Source organism: Equus przewalskii, chromosome X, assembly GCF_037783145.1.
Source record: "Equus przewalskii isolate Varuska chromosome X, EquPr2, whole genome shotgun sequence".
In the NCBI taxonomy this organism is placed as follows: Eukaryota; Metazoa; Chordata; class Mammalia; order Perissodactyla; family Equidae; genus Equus; species Equus przewalskii.
The window spans coordinates 1820054-1843350 of record NC_091863.1 but is presented as its reverse complement, the minus strand read 5'-3'; the positions used below and the strand labels follow the sequence as shown (position 1 = coordinate 1843350).

At 39.4% G+C, this 23297-nt stretch overlaps 2 protein-coding genes across 2 annotated transcripts in view; both read right to left on the bottom strand.

Moving 5' to 3' along the window:
- LOC103556800 (uncharacterized) overlaps positions 1-23297 on the bottom strand; it is a 205919-nt gene that overhangs the window by 7425 nt on the left and 175197 nt on the right. The window lies entirely within an intron of this gene.
- On the bottom strand, positions 17180-21361 carry LOC103540407 (XK-related protein 3). The gene is made up of 2 exons (XM_070605339.1): positions 21127-21361; positions 17180-17887 (listed from the first exon to the last, which is right to left on the bottom strand). Exons 1-2 carry the CDS (start codon positions 21359-21361, stop codon positions 17214-17216), a joined length of 909 nt encoding a protein of 302 aa, XP_070461440.1. The 3' UTR covers positions 17180-17213.

The following is a 23297-nucleotide window of genomic DNA, read 5'->3' as shown; positions in this document are numbered from 1 at the left end:
AATTCATAAAGTTATGGCTATATAGCCTCAAAGAGCATGTTTTACATATGATTGAAATGTCCCTTTTGCAATAGTCATGAGACTGCTCTGTTGGCACAGCCATTGATGGACACAGCAGGAAGCAGGTCTGTTGTCTCAGTGGACACAGCAGGGTGGCAGGTCTGTTGTCTTGAGCTGGGTGGTTACAGGTGAGCACAGCAATCAGTTCCTAACCTAGGGAGAGATGCTTATCCTTAAGGAAATGCCAATGTGGGAAAAGTTGCACCTTTATCTTAAGGTCATTTGTTCTTGTCTTTGGGACATAGCAAATGCTTAAAGTGTATATACAACGCATGCTCACTGGCCAAGTCAGGCCCTTTTGGAAAAACAAAGTCAGGCCAAATTATATTTACACCAAATGGCTTCCTCATAGTATCATTAATATCAATAAGAGGCACTGAATATGAGTTATGGACTGTTATGTCTCCCCAAGTTTCATATTACTTAAGGCTGAATTTCATGAAGGCTAAACGAGATTATAAAGATGGGGCCTTGATCCAGTAGAATTAGTGTCCTTAACAGAACAGAGACCAGAGAAATGATGTCATCTAGTTGGTGGAGGAAAAACCACTAGTTTTTTTTCTTCATGAAAACATAATAAAACATGATATTTGTACCAAAATATCTTGAAGAGAAATTAAGAATAAAGCTAAGAAGCAGAAGCACTCTACAGGAGCACAAACTGAGAGCAGTTTCATTTGTATAGGTAAAAAGAACAATTTCACATTACACACATCAGTTCTTCCTGAAAAAGAGCTGAGCTCAGCACAAAGAGGTTTGCCTAGGCTGTAGTTTTCTCCCATGCTTTGGGGAGGGAGATTGGAGTGAGCACCTGGCCTCCTGCCTCTTGGTCTCTCAGGGTACCTTCTGTGGTGTCAATTTCAGTCTTACCTCAAATTGAGCACTGAACAACCTGCAGAGACTGGTATCCCGGGACAGCAAGGACAAAAGGAAAGGTAAGGTCATCCTCTTACAGTGGGCACTGCCCTGCAAAATTAGGAAAAGGCACCGAATGAGGTTTGTCTTCCAAGAGGAGGGGAAGGAAGTGAAGAGGGCCTAATCTGGAGCAGCTCAGTGTGCCTTCTATGAGTCTAATTTCTGTCCTGCCTCATGCAGGGTTCTGAACATCTTGAAGAGCTCAGTGTCCTGGGACAGTTGGCAAAAAAGAAGAGGTGCACATTCCCATACAGCAAGCCCTGCTCTGTATGATTAAGAAAAAACATAGAACTGAGTCTGTTACTTCAGGAGAGATGGAAGAAAAGAATAAGGCTTTACCTCAGTACTACAGTGCACTCCCTGAAGGATCAATCTCTATCTTGCCTCATGTTGAGCCCTGGTTACAATGAAGGACCCTTCTACTCAAAATCAGTCCATAAAGACCAGGAGAGGTAATTGATTCCTCAAATGCACAGGAAAAAAAGCAACCCTAAAGGAATATGAAGAATCAAGAAAACATGACACAATTAAGGAAGAAGACAAATCTCAGCAACTAACTCAAAAGACATTGAAATCTGTGAATTGCCTGATAAAGACTTCAACATTGGGCTGGCCCAGTGGCACAGTAGTTAAATGCGCACAATCTGCTTTGGTGGCCTGGGGTTCACCAGTTTGGGTCCCAGGTGCGGACATGGCACCGCTTGGCAAGCCATGCTGTGGTAGGTGTCCCATGTATAAAGTAGAGGAGGATGGACACGAACGTGAGCTCAGGGCTAATCTTGCTCAAAAAAAAAAGACAGACTTCAAAATTCTCAGCACACTATTCAAAAAACAAACAACCCAGAGAGACAACAAAATGAAAATAGGAAAATGACATAAAAACAAAATGAGAAGTTAAACAAAGGATTAGACATGATAAAAAAAATGACCAAACAAATATTGACGTTAAAGATTACAATTAGTAATGTGAAAATTTACTAGAGGAGTTCAAAAGCAGATCAATCAAGCAAAAGAAAGAATAAATGAGCTTGAAGACAGGTCATTTGAAATTATTCAGTCAGAAGGAGAAAAATAAAGAAGAAAAGAAAGAAGGAGGAGTCTAAATGGATTCTTGGGCCTCCATCAAGCTAACCAATATACACTAACCAAAATTTTTAGTCCCAGAATGAGAAGAGAGAGAGAAAGGGCAGAAAGCCCTTTTAAAGAAATAATGGGTGAAAAGTTCTCAAATGTGGGGAGGGAAATTGCAATTCAGATTCAGGAAGCCCAAAAGACCCCAAGCAGATTGAATGTTAAAAAAGATGTACACTGGGACATGTTATAATGAAATGATAAAAACTTGAAGACAATGAAAGGCTTTTGAAAGCATCAAGAGAAAAACAACTCATCATTTATAAGGGACCCCTCATAAGACTGTAAGAGAATTTCTCAGCAGAAACCTTGCAAGCCAGACACATGGGATGATATATTCAAGGGGCTGATAGAAAAAAAATGTCAACCAAGAACACTACACTGACAAAGCTGTCCTTCAGAAATGAAGAAGAGATAAAGACTTTCCCAGACAAACAAAAGCTAAGGGAGTTCACACCGCTAGACCTGTCTTACTAAAAAAATGCTAAAAAGGGATCTCCAAGTTGAATTAAAAGGACACAAAATGGAACCATGAAAACAAATAAGAGCATAACACTTGGTGGTAAAGTAAGGATACAGTAAAATACAGAATATCCTAGTACTGTAAAAGTGGTACATAATTCATTTTCAAATCTAGTATAAAAGTTCAAAGAGGAAAGTATGAAAATAATCATAACTACAATAATTTGTTAATAGATACACAATATAAAAAGACATAAATTTTGGTATAAGTAAGATAAAGTGGCAGGTAAGTAAATTTAGAAAGGTTTTGTATGTGATTGAAGTTCAGTTGTTATCAGCTTAAAATGGACTGTGATAACTTAGACAGTTTTTTGTAAGCCTCATGATAGTGTCAAATAGGACGCCCATACAGATACACAAAAGATACAAGGAAATGAATCGTAGCATACCACTACAAGTGAAAAATCAAGCCACTAATGAAGACAAAGAGAGGAAGAAAGAAACAAAAGAAATAGAAAACAGAAAATAATCAACATATGGGTAACAGGAAGTCCTTATCTATAATTACTTTAAATGAAAAACTAAAAATGGATTAAATTCTTCATCAAAATGTGTAGTGTGGTAGAATGGATAAACAAAAAGATCCAATCATTGCTGTTGATAAAAGACTGACTTCATCTTTAATGATGCATATATCCTGAATGCAAAGAACTGAAAAAATATATTATCTGCAAATGGAAACAACAAAGAGTAGGAATGGCTATTCTTCTGTCAGACAGATAAAATGGATTTCAATAAAAAACTGTTACAAGAGACAAGGGAGACAATTATATAATGAGAAAGGGATGAATCATCATGAGACTATAATAATTATAAAGATGTATACACCCAATATCAGTGCCATGAAATATGTAAAGCAAATGTTAACAGATCTGAAGGAAGACAGCAACGCAATAATAGTAGGGACTTTAGCACCCCCACTTTTAACAATAAATAGGTTGTCCTGACAGAAAATCAATAAAGAGTGAACATGAGCAACACTATAGATCAAGTGGACCTAATAGATATATAGAGAATATTTCATAAAACAGTAGCAGAATACACACTCTTCTCAAGTGCACACAATGCATTCTCCAAGATAGATTACATGTTAGGCCATAAAGCAGGTTTTAACAAATTTAAGACAAAATCATATGAAGCATCTTTTTCAGCCACACTGATATGAAACTAGAAATGAATCACAGGAAGAAAATCAGAAAATTCAAAAAATAAGAGGAAATTAAACAACAGACACCTAAAGTAACCATGCATCAAATAAGAAATCAAATGGGAAATCAAAAAATATCTTTTTTTTTTTTTTTGAGAAAGATTAGCCCTGAGGTTGAAAGCTTTTCCTCTAATATCAGAGACAAGACAAGGGAGCCTACTCTGCCCACTCTTCTTCAAGATAGTACTGGAATTCCTAGCTAAAATAATTAGGCAAGACAAAGAGATATAAGGCATCCAAACCACAAAGGAGGAAACAAAATTGTTTCTGTTTGCAGATGACATTATCTTACACATAGAAAACCCACCAAAAACCTATTAGAACTAATTAAGAAATTTATTAAAGTGGCAAGATAGGAAATCAATGTACAAAACCCCACTGCACATGTCTATTAATAATGAGTCATCTGAAAAAGAAATAAAGAATATGATACAATAAAGAATAAATAAAACAATACAATAACGTCAAAAATAATATAATACTTAGGAATACATTCAACCAAGAACCAAAAGATCTGTACACTGAAAACTCTGAGACGTTGATAAAATAAATTGAAGATGACACAAATAAATGGAAAGATATCCTGTGTTCATGGATTAGAAGAATTAATATTGTTAAAATATCCATACCACCCAAAGCAATCTACAGATTCAAAGCATTCCCTATCAAAATTCCCGTATCAGTTTCACAGAGAAAGAAAAAAGTCCTTGAATGCCGGGAGCCGTGGCTTCATCATTTGATCGGCTGTTTGACAGGGTCCAGCCGCTTAACACTGAGGGGTGCAGGGTCGCCCCTTGGAGAAGAATAACCGGCCCCTTACATAGTTCTGAAACCTGAGATGCTTCTGATTGCCCTTCATTCCTTTTCCTTCCTTAACCTCCAGTTTTCACTCCTTTGGTTGGCTGCTTGGGAGGCACTACCTCCCAGGAGAATTAAATATAGTAAGAGAATGTGACCACCTGCAGGTAACTTTCAAGATATTTTTCAGTTAATTAATGGAGGAGCACACAGTCCCATTTGAGACAAGCAGAAAGGAATCCTGCCCAGACAAGATGTCGAATTAGGTTTATGGCCTCCATCTGGTTAATGTTTCCTTCTTCCTCCAGTTCTTTGTCTAAATATATATGCATCGTCCTTCCAAGTTTGCTGGTTAATTGGATGATCGAGAAGTATCTATATATTATTCTTGACCTTCTGCTTTTTGTTAAAATATTATAGAAGTTTTCTCCTAAAAGACAAAGGAATGCTTTCACCCCCTAAAGGGAATGTAAAGATGTTTAACTGCCCACTGAGAATGCAAATAGCCCTGGGGATAAGATACCCTGGAGTCGCCTTTTGTTCCCATTAACCAGCTACAATAATGGCGTAAATGACTGAGGGAGGCAGGGATGGCTCCCCCAGGATGTAAACAGACGGAATGCTGTCCTGTCTGGAGGCCTGGACCTTCTCTCTTTGATTTAACTTTACCATGAGCTTAGAGACAACAAACAATAGTTAATTGCGGAGAAGACTACCATTAACCTTATGTGCTATAGAATAGAACGCTAATAAATATTCTTGTGCTCGTTTTTTTACTTCCTTATCTCTCTGAGAATATTTGTAGAGCTATTTCTGTACTAATCCTGAAAAATATAAAAAGGACACTTGTGCACAGTAAAGTTGGACTTGCTAACACCAACCCAAGTCTCACGTCCCCTTTATTTTCCCCTCATTGTGCCGACGCCGTCCACCCCTCAGGAACCTGGACGCAGCTGGGGCGGGACCCTGGCACTCGAATTCTTATGGACTCGCAAAACGCCTCAAATGGGCAAAGCAAACCTGAGCAAGAGAAACAAAGGTGGAAGTGTCACACTTCTTGATTTCAAAATGTACTTTAAAGGTACACTAATTAAATTACTGTGACATAAAACCACACACATAGGCCAGTGGAGTAGAATGAGAGCCCAGAAAAAGTTCTGATGTTTCCAGTCAACTGATTTTCAACAAATGTGCTAAGAACACAGTGGAGGAAGGATAGTCTGTTCAGTAAATGATCCTGGGGAAACAGGATATTCACATGCAAAAGAATGAAATTGACCCTATCTCACACTATATACAAAAATCAACTCAAAATGGACTCTTTTTTTTTTTAAGATTTTATGTATTTCCTTTTTTCTCCTCAAAGCCCCCCAGTACAAAGTTGTGCATTCTCAGTTGTGGATCCTTCTAGTTGTGGCATATGGGATGCGCCTCAGCACAGCTTGATGAGTGGTGCCATGTCCACACCCAGGATCCGAACCTGTGAAACCCTGGGCCACTGCAGTGGATCCCGCGAACCTAACCACTCGGGCACGGGCCAGCCCCTGGACTTTTTTTTTTTTTTGAGGAAGATTACACCTGAGCTAACATCTGCTGCCAATCCTCCTCATTTTTTGCTGAGGAAGCCTGGCCCTGAGCTAACATCCATGCCCATCTTCCTCTACTTTATATGTGGGACGCCTACCACAGCACGGCTTGTCAAGCAGTGCCATGTCTGCACCCGGGATCCAAACCAGCAAACCCCGTGCCACCGAAATGGAATGTGTGAACTTAACTGGTGCATCATTCAGCTGGCTCCTTCAAAATCAATTTGACTTAAAATAAAACTCCAGGGCCAGCTCATGTGGCTTAGTGGTTAAGTTTGATGGGCTCTGCTTTGGTGGCCTGGGTTTGGTTCCCGGGCACAGACCTACACAGCTCTGTTAGTGGCCATGCTGTGTTGGTGGTCCATGTACTAAAAAATAGACAAATATTGGCACAGATGTTGGCTTAGGATGAATCTTCCTCAGCAAGAAAAAATTAAATTAAATTAAAAAAATAAAACTTGAAACCATAAAAATACTAGAAGAAAACATAAGCAAAGTGCTTCTTCACCTGGCACTGGGTAACGGTTTTTTGCATATGACCCCAGTAGCACAAGCAACAGAAGTGAAAATAGCCAAATGGGATGGCGTGAAAGTAAAAGTGCCCAGCCAGGGAAACAATCTATAGATTGAAGAGATAACCTATGGAATGGGAAAACACATGCAAACTTTATATCTGATAAGAAGTTAACATCCAAAATATATAAGAAATTCTAACAACTAAATAGCAAGAAGACACATTATTCAAGTGAAAAAGAATGGGGAAAGGATCTGAATACACATTTTCTGAACAAGACATACAATTGGCCAACGGGAATAGGAAAAGATGTTCACCATCACTAATCATGAGGGAAATGCAAATTAAAACCAAGAGATATCACTTCACAGTTGTTAGAACGACTGTTATCAAAAAGATAAAAATCATTAGCAAGGATGTAGAGAAAGAAGAACGCTTGTACACTGATGATGGCAATGTAAATTCATACACCTAGTATGAATATGGTAGAGCTTCCTCAAAAATAGAACTACCGTATGATCCAGTAATCCCTCATTTGGGTATATACTCATGGGAAATAAAATCACTATCTGGAAGAGATATCTGTACTCCCAAATCATTGTAGCATTGTTCACAGTAGCCAAGCTATGAAAGCAATCTAAGTGTCTGTCAATAGATGAATGGGCAAAGAAAATGTGGCATACACATACAATGGAATATTATTCAGCCTTAAGAAACACGGCAATCCTGTCATTTGCAGCAATGTGGCTGAAACTCAAGAACATTATGCTAATTGAAATAAGCCAGACACAGAAAGACAAACACTGCACAATATCACTTATATGTGAAATTTTAAAAATCGAACTCAGAAACAAAGAGAAGAATTGTATTTGCTATGGGATGGAGGGTAGGGAAAATGAGGACATGTTATTTGAAGTGTACAAAGTTTCAGATTTGCAGAATAAAGAAGTTCTGGAGAGCTAAGGTATATCAGAGTCATTATAGTAAAAAAATGCTGCAATATATACTTAAAATGGTATGCATTGTACACTCGAAATCTGCTCAGAGACTGTTCTCATGGAAACAAAGTAACTAGGTAAAGTGATGTATTTGTTAATCAGCTTGATTGTGGTAAATCTTTCACAATGTGTATGTATATGAAAATACTACATTTTTTACCTTGAATATATAAAATTTTTGTCACTTATACCCCATTAAAGTTGGAAGGCAAAAAAGAGGTACAGAGAGCTCAGCCACTCTTTCTCTCTGCATGCACCAATGAAAAGCTATGTGAGATCGTAGTGAGATGGCAGTCACCTGCAAGATAGGAAGAGAGGCCTCACCAGACACCAAAACAGCTAGCACCTTGATAAGGCACATACAGCCTCCAGAACTGTGAAAAAGTGAATGTGTGTTGGTTAAGTCATCCTCTCTGTGGTATGTTGTTTTCACAGCCTGAACAGACTAATGCAACTTGTCAGTAGAGCAATTTTCATTTTGTTTCCAACTTTGAGTGCACAAAATATAATTCTTGATTTTATTTGATTTTCTTATTTTAACAAAGTTTTGAAAAGTATCCTATAAGCAGAGATGTCACCAGGTAGGACTGAAAGGGAGAGAATACAAGCGGAAACCACCATTTAGACTCCAAAAATTGTACTGAGAAAACTATGCAGCTGCAAACATGCCTATCTTTGATGGAAAAGTAAGGATAAATCAGAAGGTGAAAATAGGACACCAAAGGGTGGATCCAAGAGGCATGGAGACACTTTCCAGGCCTTGAGAATTAATCAAGGAATTTCCAACATTTGCCCAACTAAATTTCAGAATTGCTATGAACCCCTGAAACCTTTGTGACTCCTCTTTTATCCATTTTGAACAAAAATGTCCACAGGTGTTGTCCCATTCCTGTCCCAACAATTTATGCCAACTGTGTGGGAGAGTGAGCAAGTAACTTCTCTATTTCGCTTCACAGTTTGCAAAGAACTGTACTTGAGAAACTATACTTAAGGAATTGCACCTAAGAAACCTCATCCATGCCTTCACCTTATTTAGTTTCTGCATTTTGAGATGTTGTGCTGGGATGCGACTTTTGGGGGCCTTGGAAGGGGTGAGTTCATGTGCAATAGATTTGAATCATTGGAAGCCAGAAGGCATAACATGGTATGCAGCCTTAAGATTGCCTCCAGTAAACACTGCTTCCTGGTATTCATACCATTGTATAATCCCCTTCCACACTGTACCAGGGCTGTTCTGTGTGACCAAGAGCATATGGCAGAGTACTACTATGTGATTTCTGAGATTAGATTTCAAAAAGACTGTGGCCTCCATCTTTGATCCTCTGTTAGATTACTCACTCTTAGGAATCTAGGTCAGGCCCTATAAAGAGATCCATAAGGTATGGCAGTGAGACCTCCTGCCAATAGACACATATTAGCAGACTTTCCATCTCCAGTCAGGTCTTTACATGACTACAACCTCATAACAGACCCTGAGTCTGGAAACCACGCAGTTAAGCCATGCCAAGATCCCTGACTCTCAAAAACACTTTGAGATAAATTAACTTTAGGGGAAATTTGTATGCAGTAATAGATAAATAACAGTTGGTGCATATACACATATTTGTTCTTTTAACTGTATTGTGTGAAAGTTAGAAGGGAAAAACATGGTGGTAGGAGGAGAGTCTCTGTTCTTATCTATACCTATAGATTTAAAAATAGCTATTATTTTAAGAATTGTTAACTATTTATTCCCTTTGTCTCTCTTAAGGGAATGCTTCTAAACTTCCACGTGCTTTTTTGGATTTTTTATTGTGTTGATTCTATGCCTTTTTATGCCAATGATATTTTGAATCTGATACTGCATTTTATGTTTAGCTATAATGTCTGTTCATACATTTCCAGTTAATTTCTGCATGCCTCTTCACTACCCCTTCATTTTCATCTTAGTGTATTTTTTCATTATATACCTTGACTTTTTCATTTAGTGTAATTCCCTTTATGTTTGGGTTTATGTTATTTCATCACTCTTTTTTGTTATTATTTTTATTTTTTTCAGGGAAAAATTCATCCCAAGCTAACATCTGTTGCCGTTTTCCTCTCTTTTTTCTTTTCTCCACCCCAAAGCTCAGTACATAGTTATATTTCTAGTTGTAAGTCCTTCTAGTCCTTCCATGTGAGCCATGGCCATAGCATGGCTACTGACAGATGATTGGTGCGGTTCTGTACCCAGGAACCCAACCCAGCTGCTGAGGTGGAGCTCACTGAAATCTCACCACCAGGCCATCAGGGCTGCCTCATTATTTTATTTTATTTTTTTTTAAGATTTTATTTTTCCTTTTTCTCCCCAAAGTCCCCCAGTACGCAGTTGCATATTCTTCGCTGTGGGTCCTAGTTGTGGCATGTGGGACGCTGCCCCAGCGTGGCCCGATGAGCAGTGCCATGTCCGCGCCCAGGATTCGAGCCAAGGAAACACTGGGCCGCCTGCAGCGGAGCGCGCGAACCCAACCACTCGGCCACGGGGCCAGCCCCCCTCATTATTTTTTGTCCCTCTGAGTTCTTCTGTTCTCCTTTTCTTTTTCCTACCTTGCTATGGTTACTGGAACTTTTTTTTTTAATAATTCCAATTTGATGTATCCATAGTTTGGTTTTAAGGGTAATTTCTTTGTAGAGTGGGGTTTTTTGGCGTTTGCATTAGCTACCACGTATACATAACTCATCACAGTATACTAATGTTGACCTTTTTCGATACTGAGTACAGCACAGAAGTTTACATCCTTATATGCCTTTGACCCCTCCCATTTATAATTGTCTTAAATATTTCCTTTTATACATACCTTGAGACCACATCAGCGTGTGTGATATCCCTTGCTTCAACTGTCAGAAATAATTTAGAAAACTCTGGAGGAGGAGTACATGTTACATTTATTTGCATTGTTTCTCTTGCCATTGTCCTTTCTTCCTTGGAACATCTCTTCCTTCTTTTATCATTTCCTCCATCTTTAGAAAAATTTTTAAAGTTATTTTTTGACAGTAGGTTGGTTGGTGATAGATTCTCTGACTTTTGCTTCATGTGTAAATATCTTATTTCTTCCTCATTTCTGAAGGCCATTTCACTGGATGTAAGATTCCTTACTGACAGCTCTTCAATTTTAGTACTCGAAATATTTTGTGCCACTACTTCTGCCCTCCATAATGAAAAATCTACCGTCATTTTAATTCTTTTTCCCCGATAGGTAAAGTGCTCTCACTGCTTTCAAGAATTTATCTTTGTCTTAGTTTTCAGAAATTGACAATGATGTGTCTTTGTTCGGATTTTTCTTTTTCGTTTGTTCTATGTCAGGTCTTATATTCCTGAATCTGTTTGTTTTTTTACCAATGGTGAACAAATTTCAGCCATCTTTTCTTCAAATGAACTTTGCCTTTTCCTCTCATTCTAGGACTTCAAAGACGAGAATATTGTCCAGTTTGTTATGGTGCCATAGGTCCATGAGGATTTACATATTTTTTCCCGTCTTCTTTCTGTATGTTGATCCCTGGGTTATTTCTATTGCTCTATCTTCAAGCAGATTGAAGATACTGTTTCTTTCCTTCTTTTCTCCATGCTATTGAGCTCACGCATTGGGTTTTTTATTTTGATTATTGGGCCTTTTTAGTTTTGTATTTTTCATCTAGTTCTTGGTAGCTGCTATTTTCTTAGACTCCTGTTTCTTTGTGGGATTCTCTATCTTTGCATTTGATTTCAGCATGTTTTAATTGCTTATTGAATTTTATTTATTTCATTTTTTATTTCTTTAGGAAGATTAGCCCTGAGCTAACATCTGCTGCGAATCCTCCTCTTTTGCTGAGGAAGACCGGCCCTGAGCTAACATCCATGCCCATCTTCCTCTATTTTATATGTGGGAGGTGCACCACAGCATGGCCTGTCACACTGTGCCATGTTGCACCTGGGCTCCAAATCGGCGAACCCTAGCCAGCAAAGCAGAACATGCACCCTTAACCACTGAGGCACCACGCAGGCCCCACTCATTGAATTTTAATTGCTCATTTTTATGACGGCTGTTTAAAATGCTCATCAGATAACTCTAATATCTGTGTCCTCTCGGTATTTGTATCTTTTGTCTTTACTTATTCAGTGTGAGAAATTCCTCGTTCTTGATTTGAAAAGCGTATTTCAGTGAAAACCTGGATACTTTGGGTGTCATGTTATGAGATCCTGAGCATTATTTTAGCTTTCTCTTAGCTGACATTGTCTGACAGTACTCCGGCAAGAGAGGAGGCAGGAGGGGTACAGCTTTGTTACTTCCACGTGTGGTAAAAGTCTAGTTTCCCCACTTGGCCTTCACTTGGAGGTGCCGAACTCCTCATTACTTTTATGTGAAGGTGAAAGTTCTGGCCTTCCTACTAGGCTTCAGCTGATACTTCCCTATTGGTGAAGGTAGGAGCATGGCTGCTTCCCATGGGGACTCTACTGACACCCCAGAAAGGAATGATCTCATTTCCAGTAGGTGGTGGTGAAAGTCTTAACTCTCCGCTGACCTTTCTCTGACACCACTCCAGTGGGGAAATGTAGGTGTGCCTCATTACTGCTGAGAGCTGAGAGCGAGTGGAAATTCTGGCTCCATACAGGTCTTCACTGACAACATGGGGGGCTTGAGTCTTGCTGTAAGTCGGCTGTAGGAAAATATGGCTCGTTATTCAGCATTCTCTGACAATATCCTAGCAAAACAGTGGTGTGCTTGATCACAGTCTGGTGAAGGTAGAAGTCTACACTCTCTCAGCATTTGCTGGCATGCGTGGGGATGAGGCCACAGTTATTTTGTGGGGATTGCTTGAGTAGAATGATTATTGTCTAAATGTTTTCAGTCTTGTTAGGCTTTTCCTTTCATTTGCCTGGAGAGAACAGGCTATTTTTGAGGCTTTTTTTGCTGTCTGTGCCCATTAGGTTTTCCAGACTGCTGGCTTCTCCAGTATCGAGTCTGAGATATGTGAGGGAAAAAAAGACAACAAAGAATGTATTGCCATATTGTTCTTTTCATATTCCGAGGTCTTTGCCCAATTTTCCCTCTTCGTTCCAGTTTTAGGGTCTTATTACATTTGTTTTATGTATAACATCCTGCATCTGTAGCTGTACTTAAAGGGAGGAATATGGAAAATGCTGCTCCTCCATCATTCTGAAAGCAGAACTATTTCCCTTAACTACTTATTGCTATTTAAGCCACCATGTTTTATTATAATTATGCTAAAACTCACAAAATATGAAATTCAATACTTTAACTTTGTAAAAGTACACAATTCAGTGGCGTTTAGTACATTCACAATGTAGTAAACCCATCACCAATCTCTAGTTCAAGAACACCCATTCCTTATTCCTTGGCAACACCTAATGCGCTTTCTGTCTCTATGCATATGAGACTTTGGACATTTCACACAAATGAAATCTCGCAATGTACAGCCTTCCTGTCTGGCTTCCTTCACTGAGCAGAATATTTTTGAAGTTGATTCACATTGTGGAATGTGAATTCCCTTTTATGAATGAATTTCTTCATTTATTTTTATATATGGATGAATAATATTCCATTGCATGGATATAGCACGTTTTTGTTTATCTATTGATTAGTGAGACCATCTGGAACTTGGATTTACTTTCTTGGCAGATTTTTGACAACTGATTTAATTTCCTAACTTTTAATAAGTCTGTTTGGATTTTCAGCTTCTTCTTGGGTCAGTTTTGATAGTTTGTGTGTTTCTAGAAACTTGTCCATTTCATCTGGTATGTGATTTGTTGGCATATAATTGTTCTCAGTGTTCTCCAATAGTTCTTTTTATTTCTATAAAGTTGGTGGTAATGACATCACTTTATTTTTTGATTTTAGTAATTTTAGTCTTTTCTCTTTTTTCTTAGTCAGTCTAGTTAAAGATTTGTCAATTTTGTTGATCTTTTCCAAGAACAAACCTCTGGTTGAGTTGGTGTTCTCTATTCTGTATCTTGTTTGTCTCCACTTTTATCTTTATTATTTCCTTCCTTTTGCTACCTTTAGAATTACTTTGTTCTTCTTTTTCTACTTCCTTGACGTATAAAGTTATTTTATTGATTTGAGACCTTTCTTTTTAAAGTACACGTCTTTGGCTATGTATGTCTCGGTGAGCTCTGATTTTTCTGTATCCCATTTGTTTTGGTATGTTATGTTTCTAGTTTTCTTCTTCTGTGATTATTTTCTAATTCCCTGTGGACTCTTCACTGAACCATTCGTTGTTTAAAAGGTGTTATTCAATTTCCAAATACTTTGGAAATATCCTTTTGTTTCTCTCTTTTTTTAATTATCTCTAGTTTTATCTCACTGTGGTTGGAGAAAACACTTGGTTTGATTTCAATCTTTTTACATATAATGAGAGTTGTTTTGTGGCCTAACGTGCTCAATCCTGCAGAGTACGCATGCGCACTTCAGACACAGGAATGACTATGATAGCTAGAATCCCTCCATGTGCATGAATTTCTATGCCACTTTCCGTAGCTTTTGCCAGAATGTGGTTGTCTAGGATGAGCCCAGGCTCATCAATCTCTTCTACGAGCCTGGCAGCCCAATCTCGGTGTATGCACATTGAGATGCACCTCATGTCTTCCTGCCCATGTGATATATGGAGGCCATAACCTAGGACCCACCAAGACCCCCTCCTACAAGGACTGATTCTTCAGAGGGGCTGGTAGTACATCTGTGTGCACAGACAAAGGCACGTCCCTCAAAAACTCAAAACAAATCAACAAGAATGTGTAGTCAGTTGTTGGGTGGAATGTTTTGTACGTCTGATGGATTTAGTTGGTTTAAAGTACTATTAAAATCCTGTATTTTTCTTTTGAGCTACTGATTGATTGTTCTATCCATGATTAAAAATGGGGTAATTCGGGGCCTGCCAGTGGCGAAGTGGTTAAATGTGCACGTTCCGCTTCTCAGCAGCCCAGGGTTCGCTGGCAGGGATCCCAGGTGTGGACATGGAACCGCTTGGCAAAAGCCCTGCTGTCGTAGGCATCCCACATATAAAAAAGTAGAGGAAGATGGGCATGGATGTTACCTCAGGGCCAGTCTTCCTCAGCAAAAAGAGGAGGATTGGCAGCAGTTAGCTCAGGGCTAATCTTCCTCAAAAAAAATTTAAAAATGGGGTATTTGCATCTTGAGTTATTATTATGGAACTATTAATCAGTTCTGTCAGTTTTTGCTTCATGGAGTTTGGGGCTCTACTGATAGTATGTGTATATTTATAAGTGTTATATCTTCATGATGATTAACCCCATTGATATTTGTATAGTCTATGCAGCTGTCTTTTTGTCACTGTTTGCATAGATTGTGTCTTTGGATCTAATATGAATCCCTTCTAGATAGCATATAGCTGGATCGGGACTGTTAGAAATTCAATTCTTCCATTCTCTGCCTGTCATTTGAAAGGTTTAATTCATTTGCATTTGAGGTAATAACTGACATATAAAGACATTCTACCATTTTGTTATGTGTTTCTATGTCATTTTTTTTCCTCGGTTCCTTCAAAACTGCTTTCTTTCGTGTTTCATTAATGTTTCTATAGAGCACCAGTTTGATTCTCTTGCCTTTTACTTTTCTGTGTATTTTTTTTTAAAGATTTTAATTTTTTTCCTTTTTCTCCCCAAAGCCCCCCGGTACATAATTGTATACTCTTTGTTGTGGGTCCTTCTAGTTGTGGCATGTGGGACACTGCCTCAGCGTGGTTTGATGAGCAGTGCCATGTCCATGCCCAGGATTTGAACCAACGAAACACTGGGCCGCCTGCAGCGGGGCGTGCAAACCTAACCACTCGGCTACAGGGCCAGGCCCCTGTGTATTTTTTACTTATGTTTGGTTTAGCTGTCATGAGAATTACAATTAACACCTTAAACTATCCAGACAGAATTACATACTTTTTACTTCCAATATTGTACAAAAACTCCTACACTGCTCTATCCCCAATTCCCTATACACATACCTGTAATATACGCACAAACATATACATATATATAAACACATATACGATGAAATGCTATTCAGCCATAAAAAAGAAGGAAATCCTGCCATTTGAAAAACATGGATGGACCTTGAAGACATTATGCCAAGTGAAATATGTCAAACAGAGAAAGGCAAATACTGCATGATCTCACTTATATGTGAAATCTAAGAGACAAACCCAAACACATAGAAACAGAGCAGAATTGTCATTGCCAGTGGGTGAGGGTTGGGAAAAATGGAGAGATATTCATCAAAAATATTCATCCAGTTATAACATGACTAAGTTCTGGGGATCTAATATTTAGTGATGACTGTAGCTAACAATATTGTATTATATACTTTAAAGTTGAAAAGACAGTGCATCATTAGTGATCTCACCACGCACACAAAAAATTGTAGTTATGTAAAGTGATGGATGTGTTAACTAACCTTATTGCGGTAATCATTTCGCAATATATAGATGTATTGGCTCATCATATTGTACACGTTAAGTTTACAAATTTTTTGTATATTTCAATAAATCTGGAAAAACTTAAAATAAAGAAAAAAGAAAGTTATTGTCTCCGTCTTTTGGTATAGAGTTGTTTTAAGAAAAGAAAACATATAAAATTATTGGATTTTCAAATCATATTGTTCTTTAGGATTCTTGATCCCAAATGGCTATTGCTTTCTCAAGAATAAAGGAAATGAAGTTGTCAAAATAAAAGAATATATAGATTTTACATCTGTCCTTTGAACATTAGAGCTATTGTACTATTGTATTATTTTTATTTCAACTTATTCTGACATAACCTTTTCTTTTTAATAACAGGTTTTGTGTTTTAAGATGTATTAATATGATATTGCTTTTTGGCTGTCAAAGTTGAATGAGGAGGAGTTTTAGCTATCTTAAATAATATAAATACTATCATTCTCTTAAGAATTCTCTTTCAGGTTGTTCTTACCTTAAGAAAAATACAGAATGAAACCTGTAGAAACACTCTTTTTGAAATGGAATGTTCACAAATAACTTGTGCTAGAATGCAAATACTGTTTGACTAAGTAAAGACAAAAGTTCTGAAGATGCAGTAGATGAAAATGGATTATGTTTATTTGTCCTGCTCTGGTCCCATCTGGACTCAGATGAATTTTTATTTTTTTGTTTTTGCTAATTCTGTAATTAGAGTTGAGAAAACAAAAATTAGAAGTTATTTACTTGGAAGTAATGATAGGACTCAAAGTAGTATAGAGTCACAGGAGAAAAATCAATTTTATTAGCAACTGCTTACAAGTATTTGATTTATGTGAAATAAAATTTAATTTCACTTATCATTAGGAGTATCTTAATAAAGTCACATTCAGCATGTTTTTTCATTTTTCTAGGGAAGTCCATTTCTTAATGAGTAGCCTATAATTTCTTAAATGAAAAACACCCATTCTGGAAATGATAGTAAGTTATCAGCTGCTTATTCTTATTCTTTGAATTGACTTTTCTCTAAATTTTATGTAAAATCACATTTCTTCAGGCCGATTTTCAGCATGTTCTGGTAATGCTTTGTCTGACCACTCTGGATGCAAATACTGATAGAAGAGGAACATAAAACCAATGGATAACAGGTAGGTTATGATGAGCTGCGTGGCAATTAATGAATCACAGCAGTTCAATAAAGACTTCCCGCCAAAAAATCTAAATACCGATGTCATTACCACATTTTCTAAAAACCGAAAGCTGTAGTGTAGGATTCTATGATGCCACTGCTGTCTCTTATCAATTATTTCCTCACTTGACAATTGCAGTTTCACTGCCGACCAGCAGGAGAAGTTGATGGCAGCATATAGTAGAGTGATCATGATAAGCATGAATACTGTACTCACTGGATGCAAGTTCTTTTTAGTATTGCTGGGAAGGTGAGCTCCACTTCTCCAAAATTCCAGCCATGGTGCCAGCAATGATACGGAAAATATGGTTAATAAAAAGGGCATGCTCTTCAGTTTCAGAGATGTAGTAAACAGTACCAGAGTCACTACACGTGAGGTAATCTCCAAGCAACGCCATATCATGATGCAGATGAATTCTATTGGCTGTAGCCTTATGTTAGTATCGTCGTACTTGATCTGGATGGACAGTATATTGCAGTGAATAGCCCCATAAGTAGCTGATATTAGGGAAAATGTCATCAGCAATGCTATTAAAAGTAAACATTAAAAGATTAGAAAATATTTTTCATAAGTGATAATATTCTATTTAAAATTTTTCATTTTATGATATATTCTTTTCTGCCTACTCACTTTTTTTACATTGAAAAAATATTCACTTTCAAGAAATAAATATTCATTAATCTTCTATAATGAGAGCTATAGCAAATATAGTCATATAAAACATATATTCCTTCTAGGAAAACAGACAATAAACACATGCATACATTTACACACACATATATACACATTCTTTTAAAGGAAAGAAAGACACAGGTGAGATTAGAGATAGATTTGATCTGATCCTGTAAGTTGTGTGATAGAACAGAAAGCAGTTAAAATTTAATTCAAAGTAAAAGACATTAGGAGGCTTTAAAAAAGGAAATCACATCATCTGATTTATCAGAAAAATAACCGTTTTTTAGAAAATCTTTGTATAAGGCAAGAGTACAAAATAGGAGACTAATGCAATAAAGACTGCGCTTTAGATGGTGATACAGGAAACAAAAATAAGTTGTGTAGTTAAAAGAAAACCTGGAAATGGAGCTAATAGGTTTTACTGACTGAAAGGATAAGAAGTACTAGAGAAGGAAAGGAATCAATAATTCAGGAATTTAGATATATATGCTTTTCAAGAATATAATGAGAAATAAATTTTCCATAATCAAAGTTACTTTTATTTCAACGGTTATCTCAGAAATTAGAGAAATAAGCACATGGAAGATTATCAAGAATAGAAAGAATCTGAAATTCTGTTAAAATAGTTGTATACTAAAATCAATTGAAAGAAACAGTGAGAATTCTTTTCAAGTATGCTTATGTCACATACCCACAAAAAATCACACTGGTTTCTTTTACATTCTCCAAACATAATGCAATTAAACCAGAAAACAAAGAAAGAGAGACTAAATAGTCATTCCTCACGTACATTAAAATAGGAAATCAAAATTCAAATTGTATTCCATTTAGAAAATGAGTTAATAACACTCCATTTATGCTTTGAAGAAAGGTAAAAATGAAACTCTAAAAGCATTATAACAACCTTAACTGCATTCATGAGCAAACAGGATTGATTGAAAATAAATGACCTAAAAATCAATCTTAGTAAGTAAAATTAAAGAACATTTTAAAACCCCACAGCAGCAGAAGAAAGGAATTAACAAAGGAAAATCCCCAATATTAATGAATTCCAAAATTAATTATAGATATAAATTTGAAAACAATAGTAAGAAAAATTATAGATATTGCTAACACAGAACTTTAAGAATAACAAAGAAGCCAGCTAAAGATCACTAGGGAATATTCAATTTAAGTTTAAAAATAGTATGCACGATGTTATATAAATACAGTATCTGTTTGACTTGAAGAAAGATATTAAAATATAAAACAATTCAAACAATGAGTCAATTGTGTCAACAAAAAAATAACAAGCGTTTTAAAAAAAAAGTCTCTCTGCAAGTTGAGCTCATCATTTGGAGAAATTCTACTAAACTATACTTTGCTAAATTATTTAACTATACAAAAATAATAAAAAACAAGAACAAATATAATGTCTATATATTAACTTCTTCCATGAGCTTGACAGTGTTTTAAGTATCTGAAATGTATCAAACTCATATAATTCACAAGTTTATAAATAGTTATTTATATCTTTCCCACTTCAGAGATAAGAAAACTAAAAAGTTTATCAAAAATTATTTAGTTGGGATTCTCGTCAAGATGGCGCTGTGAGCAGACGTTCAACTCACCTCCTCCCACAAACACAACCAGGTTACAACAATTTTAGGAAGAATGGCCCTGGATTGAAAACTGAAAACTGGATAAAAAGAACCCCCACAACAAAGGACAGTCCTGACGAAAGCAGAAGAGGCAGTAACTCTGGCCAGAGAGGAAAAAAGCCACCTTTGGGAGCAGCAGAGCTTCTCAGCTGGCCAGGCGGGAGCCAACCTAAGTTACGCAGCCCTCCCTGGAGGAGTGAGTTCCGGAGCGGGGGCAATACTGCTATAACCATCCTTCGGACTCAGCCCAACTGAGAGGGAGGTCTTACTATGTGGCTTTACTGGTTATTAACAGCAGTGAGGACACCTCAGAAAAGCTATCAGCCGAAAGCCAAAAAGATCCGGGTATTAAAGGGCCCACACACAGACTCACTCATTGCAGCAACCTAAAGTCACCAGAAAGAAAGCTGACTGTCCTTTGGTGAAACAAGACTCACTGGTGGGCTCTGGGGGCATCTTGGTGAGAGGAGGATCCTCTCCAGAGACTGAGACATTGGTGGGGGCCGTTGTTCTGAGCTGGTCCAGGCGTGCTGATACGGACACAGGTGGGGGCCATTGAGGTGCGTGAGGCTGTTAGCCCAGGGGCCTGCCACACCCACTAGAGCACAGATTTAATCCAGTTCAGCCAGGGCAGGCAACCTGCCCTAGGCACTGGCCCCACCTAACAGCAAGCCCTCAGGCTACTTTTCAGCCTGCATTTACTGAGTGCCTTGATCCTCTACAGGCAGGCAAGGGTGTCTGCCTCTGTAGGGCAGGGCAGGGCTCATGTGAGGACCTGGTGAACTGTGGGGGGCATTGGGGCAGAGGTGGGGGCCCCTGCAATGTGGTGGTGGGGTATGCTCTAGGATGTTGAGAAGTGTGCACGGACCAGGACTGTGCTGACAGTGTATGTGGTCCAGAGGGGGGTGAGGCTTATCAGTGGCAGAAGACTTGTGCTTCACAAATAACCATAAAAAGGATCGGCCCCACCTTCCAACGCCTGAAAAAACTGAGTGCCTCCGTGCCAAGGGCTAGACCTACTCAGCTGCACTCCTAAGACAACTGACATCAGCCTTGTTCGCCTCAGGCCTATCACAACTGTACACCCCTGAGCCTAGCAACCAGCTACACTGGGTACCAATCCAATTAAGAGGACAATTGCAATAAGAATGTGCTAATAGGTGGGACCAGGATGGCGGAGTGAGTGGTCTTCTTTGTCTCTCCCCCATCAAATCTATAACTTATTGGACATTCACCAATTAACAAAGGATATCCAGATAGCACCTCAAGATGCTTAAGAGTCTCGTACTACTATACATCAGAAGGTGGACAGACATCCCCCCGGGAGGAGGTGGAAATAGGTGAAAACTCTCCAACCCCTGACCCCCAACCCCTAGTTCCTGCAGGAGGCTCTCTTCCAGCTGACCCCCCCAGAGCATCACCACACACCAAGGGCAGGAGTATGCACTCACCAGTGGAGCGATGGTGGAAACAGGTGACAACAGCCCTACTCAAGCCCCCCACGATTACACCTAAGCCCAGGGAGAATCCCCAGGGTCCAGCACCCACCAGCAGGGAAGGCCTCAGCTGGCCATTAGCAGGGAGGCCCCGCCCAGAATCCAAAACAAAGGGAAGCTCCCGGGGGGCGGATTCCCCGGCATGGCACCAGACCGCAAGCTGCTGCCGGGCCCACAGTCTCGGGCACATGGGTCAATGCATGGGGCATCTGGACTTCCTCTGGACATGCTTGGGGACATGGTTGGAGGTCCAGCGCCTGGCTCTGCAGCCCGGGGAGACACTCCTGGGTCCCACACCCCCATGGCAGGGAAAGCCTCTGCTTGCCATTAGCTGGGAGGCCCCGCCCAGAATCCAAAACAAAGGGAAGCTCCCGCTCGGGTGGATTCCCTGGCACTGCAGCAGACCGCCAGCTGATGCTGGGCACACAGTCTCCAGTGCACGGGTTGGTGCAGGAGGTGACCGGACTTCCCGTGGACGTGCTTTGGGACTGGGTGGAGCTCCAACACCTGGCTCTGTGGCCCAGGGGGACGCATCAGGGTCCCACACCCCCCCAGCAGGGAGGGCCTCTGCTTGCCATTGGCAGGTAGGCTCCGCCCAGCATTGAGAACACCAGGAAGCTCCCTAGAGCAGAATTCCCCACAAGCCAGCAGCATACAAGCCACCGCCAGGCCCATGGACTGTGGCCGTGTCCCAGACGAGGCAAGGGGCTCCCAGAGATCCCGTGAGAGTGGAGTGGGGCAGAGTGGAGCTCCGGTGAAATGGCTGCGTAGCCCAGGGGGGAACACCAGGTTCCTACAGCAGCCTCAGCGAAAGCCTCTGCACAGCACTAGTGGAGAGGTCCCGACTGGCAATCGCAAGGTGGGAAGGCCCTGGGGCAAAAGTAGCACAGGTAGGTGAGCTAACAACAGACTCCAGAAGATACCCATAGCTCTGCTGGGACCTATAGTGGACAAGAGTGATCTTGTGGGCTCCTTTAGGGACAAAGCAACGATTATAGGTGATCTTGCTCCTGGCTGCTGGGAAAGCCCACAACACCGCTGCAGACCACAAGGAGGGAGCACGTCTAAGTGGGCTGCAACAGTAGGCACCAGCAGCCTGAGGCCCACTTGCGATTGCCCCTGCAACTGACAAGGGACCCCACAGGACCACTGTGACTACGAGGAGGTGTCCAGGTACAGTCAGTAACAGCTGACAGGGTTCCTGGTTGGTGCACTCTAAACAGCTGCCCCCCCGCCACACACACACCAGTCGCAACAAGTGGAAGCAGGGACTAAACTCTATCTCTATGCAGAGGCATAAATCCATGCCATCAAGCAGTATGAAAAAATATATTAAATCTCCAGCACAGAAGGAAAATGATAAGCACCCAGAAAACAATCCCAAAGACAATGAAATCTATAACCTAAATGACAATGATTTCAAAACTGCCATTATTAAAAAACTCAATGAGCTAAAAGGAAATTCAGATAGACAACTCAATGAGTTCAGGAGCTATGTCACAAAAAAGCTTGACGCTATAAAGAAGAACCAATTAGAAATACTGGAGATGAAGAACACAATGGAGGAAATTAAGAAAAATCTGGACTCTCTGAACAGTAGGGTCGATAATATGGAGGACAGAATTAGCAATTTGGAGGATAGGAATATGGAAATGCTGCAGACAGAGGAGGAGAGAGAGCTAAGACTAAAAAGAAATGAAGAAACTCTCCGAGAATTATCCGACTCAATTAGGAGATGCAACATAAGGATTATAGGTATACCAGAGGGAGAAGAGAAGGAGAAGGGGGCAGAAGGCCTGTTCAAAGAAATAATAGCTCTGAACTTTCCAAACTTGGGAAGAGAGATGGAACTTCATGTGACAGAAGCCAATAGATCTCCAAACTTTATTAACGCAAGAAGACCAACCCCAAGGCATATAGTAGTGAAACTAGCAAAAGTCAATGGCAAAGAGAAAATACTGAGGGCAGCCAGACAGAAGAAAGTAACTTACAAAGGAAACCCCATAAGGCTATCAGCAGATTTCTCAGGAGAGACCTTACAGGCTAGAAGAGCATTGGAATGAAATATTCAAAACTCTGAAGGACAAAACCCTGCAGCCACGAATACTCTACCCAGTGAAAATATC

What these genes read in the sequence shown, in the direction of transcription:
- LOC103540407 (XM_070605339.1), bottom strand. Translation starts at nt 21,361, where the DNA reads ATGTGCCCGAGACTGTGGGCCCGGCAGCAGCTTGCGGTCTGGTGCCAT. An exon ending in TTTCCACCATCGCTCCACTG is followed by an intron (nt 17,888 to 21,126) that starts GTGAGTGCATAC and finishes TACTTTTAATAG; the next exon opens with CATTGCTGATGACATTTTCC.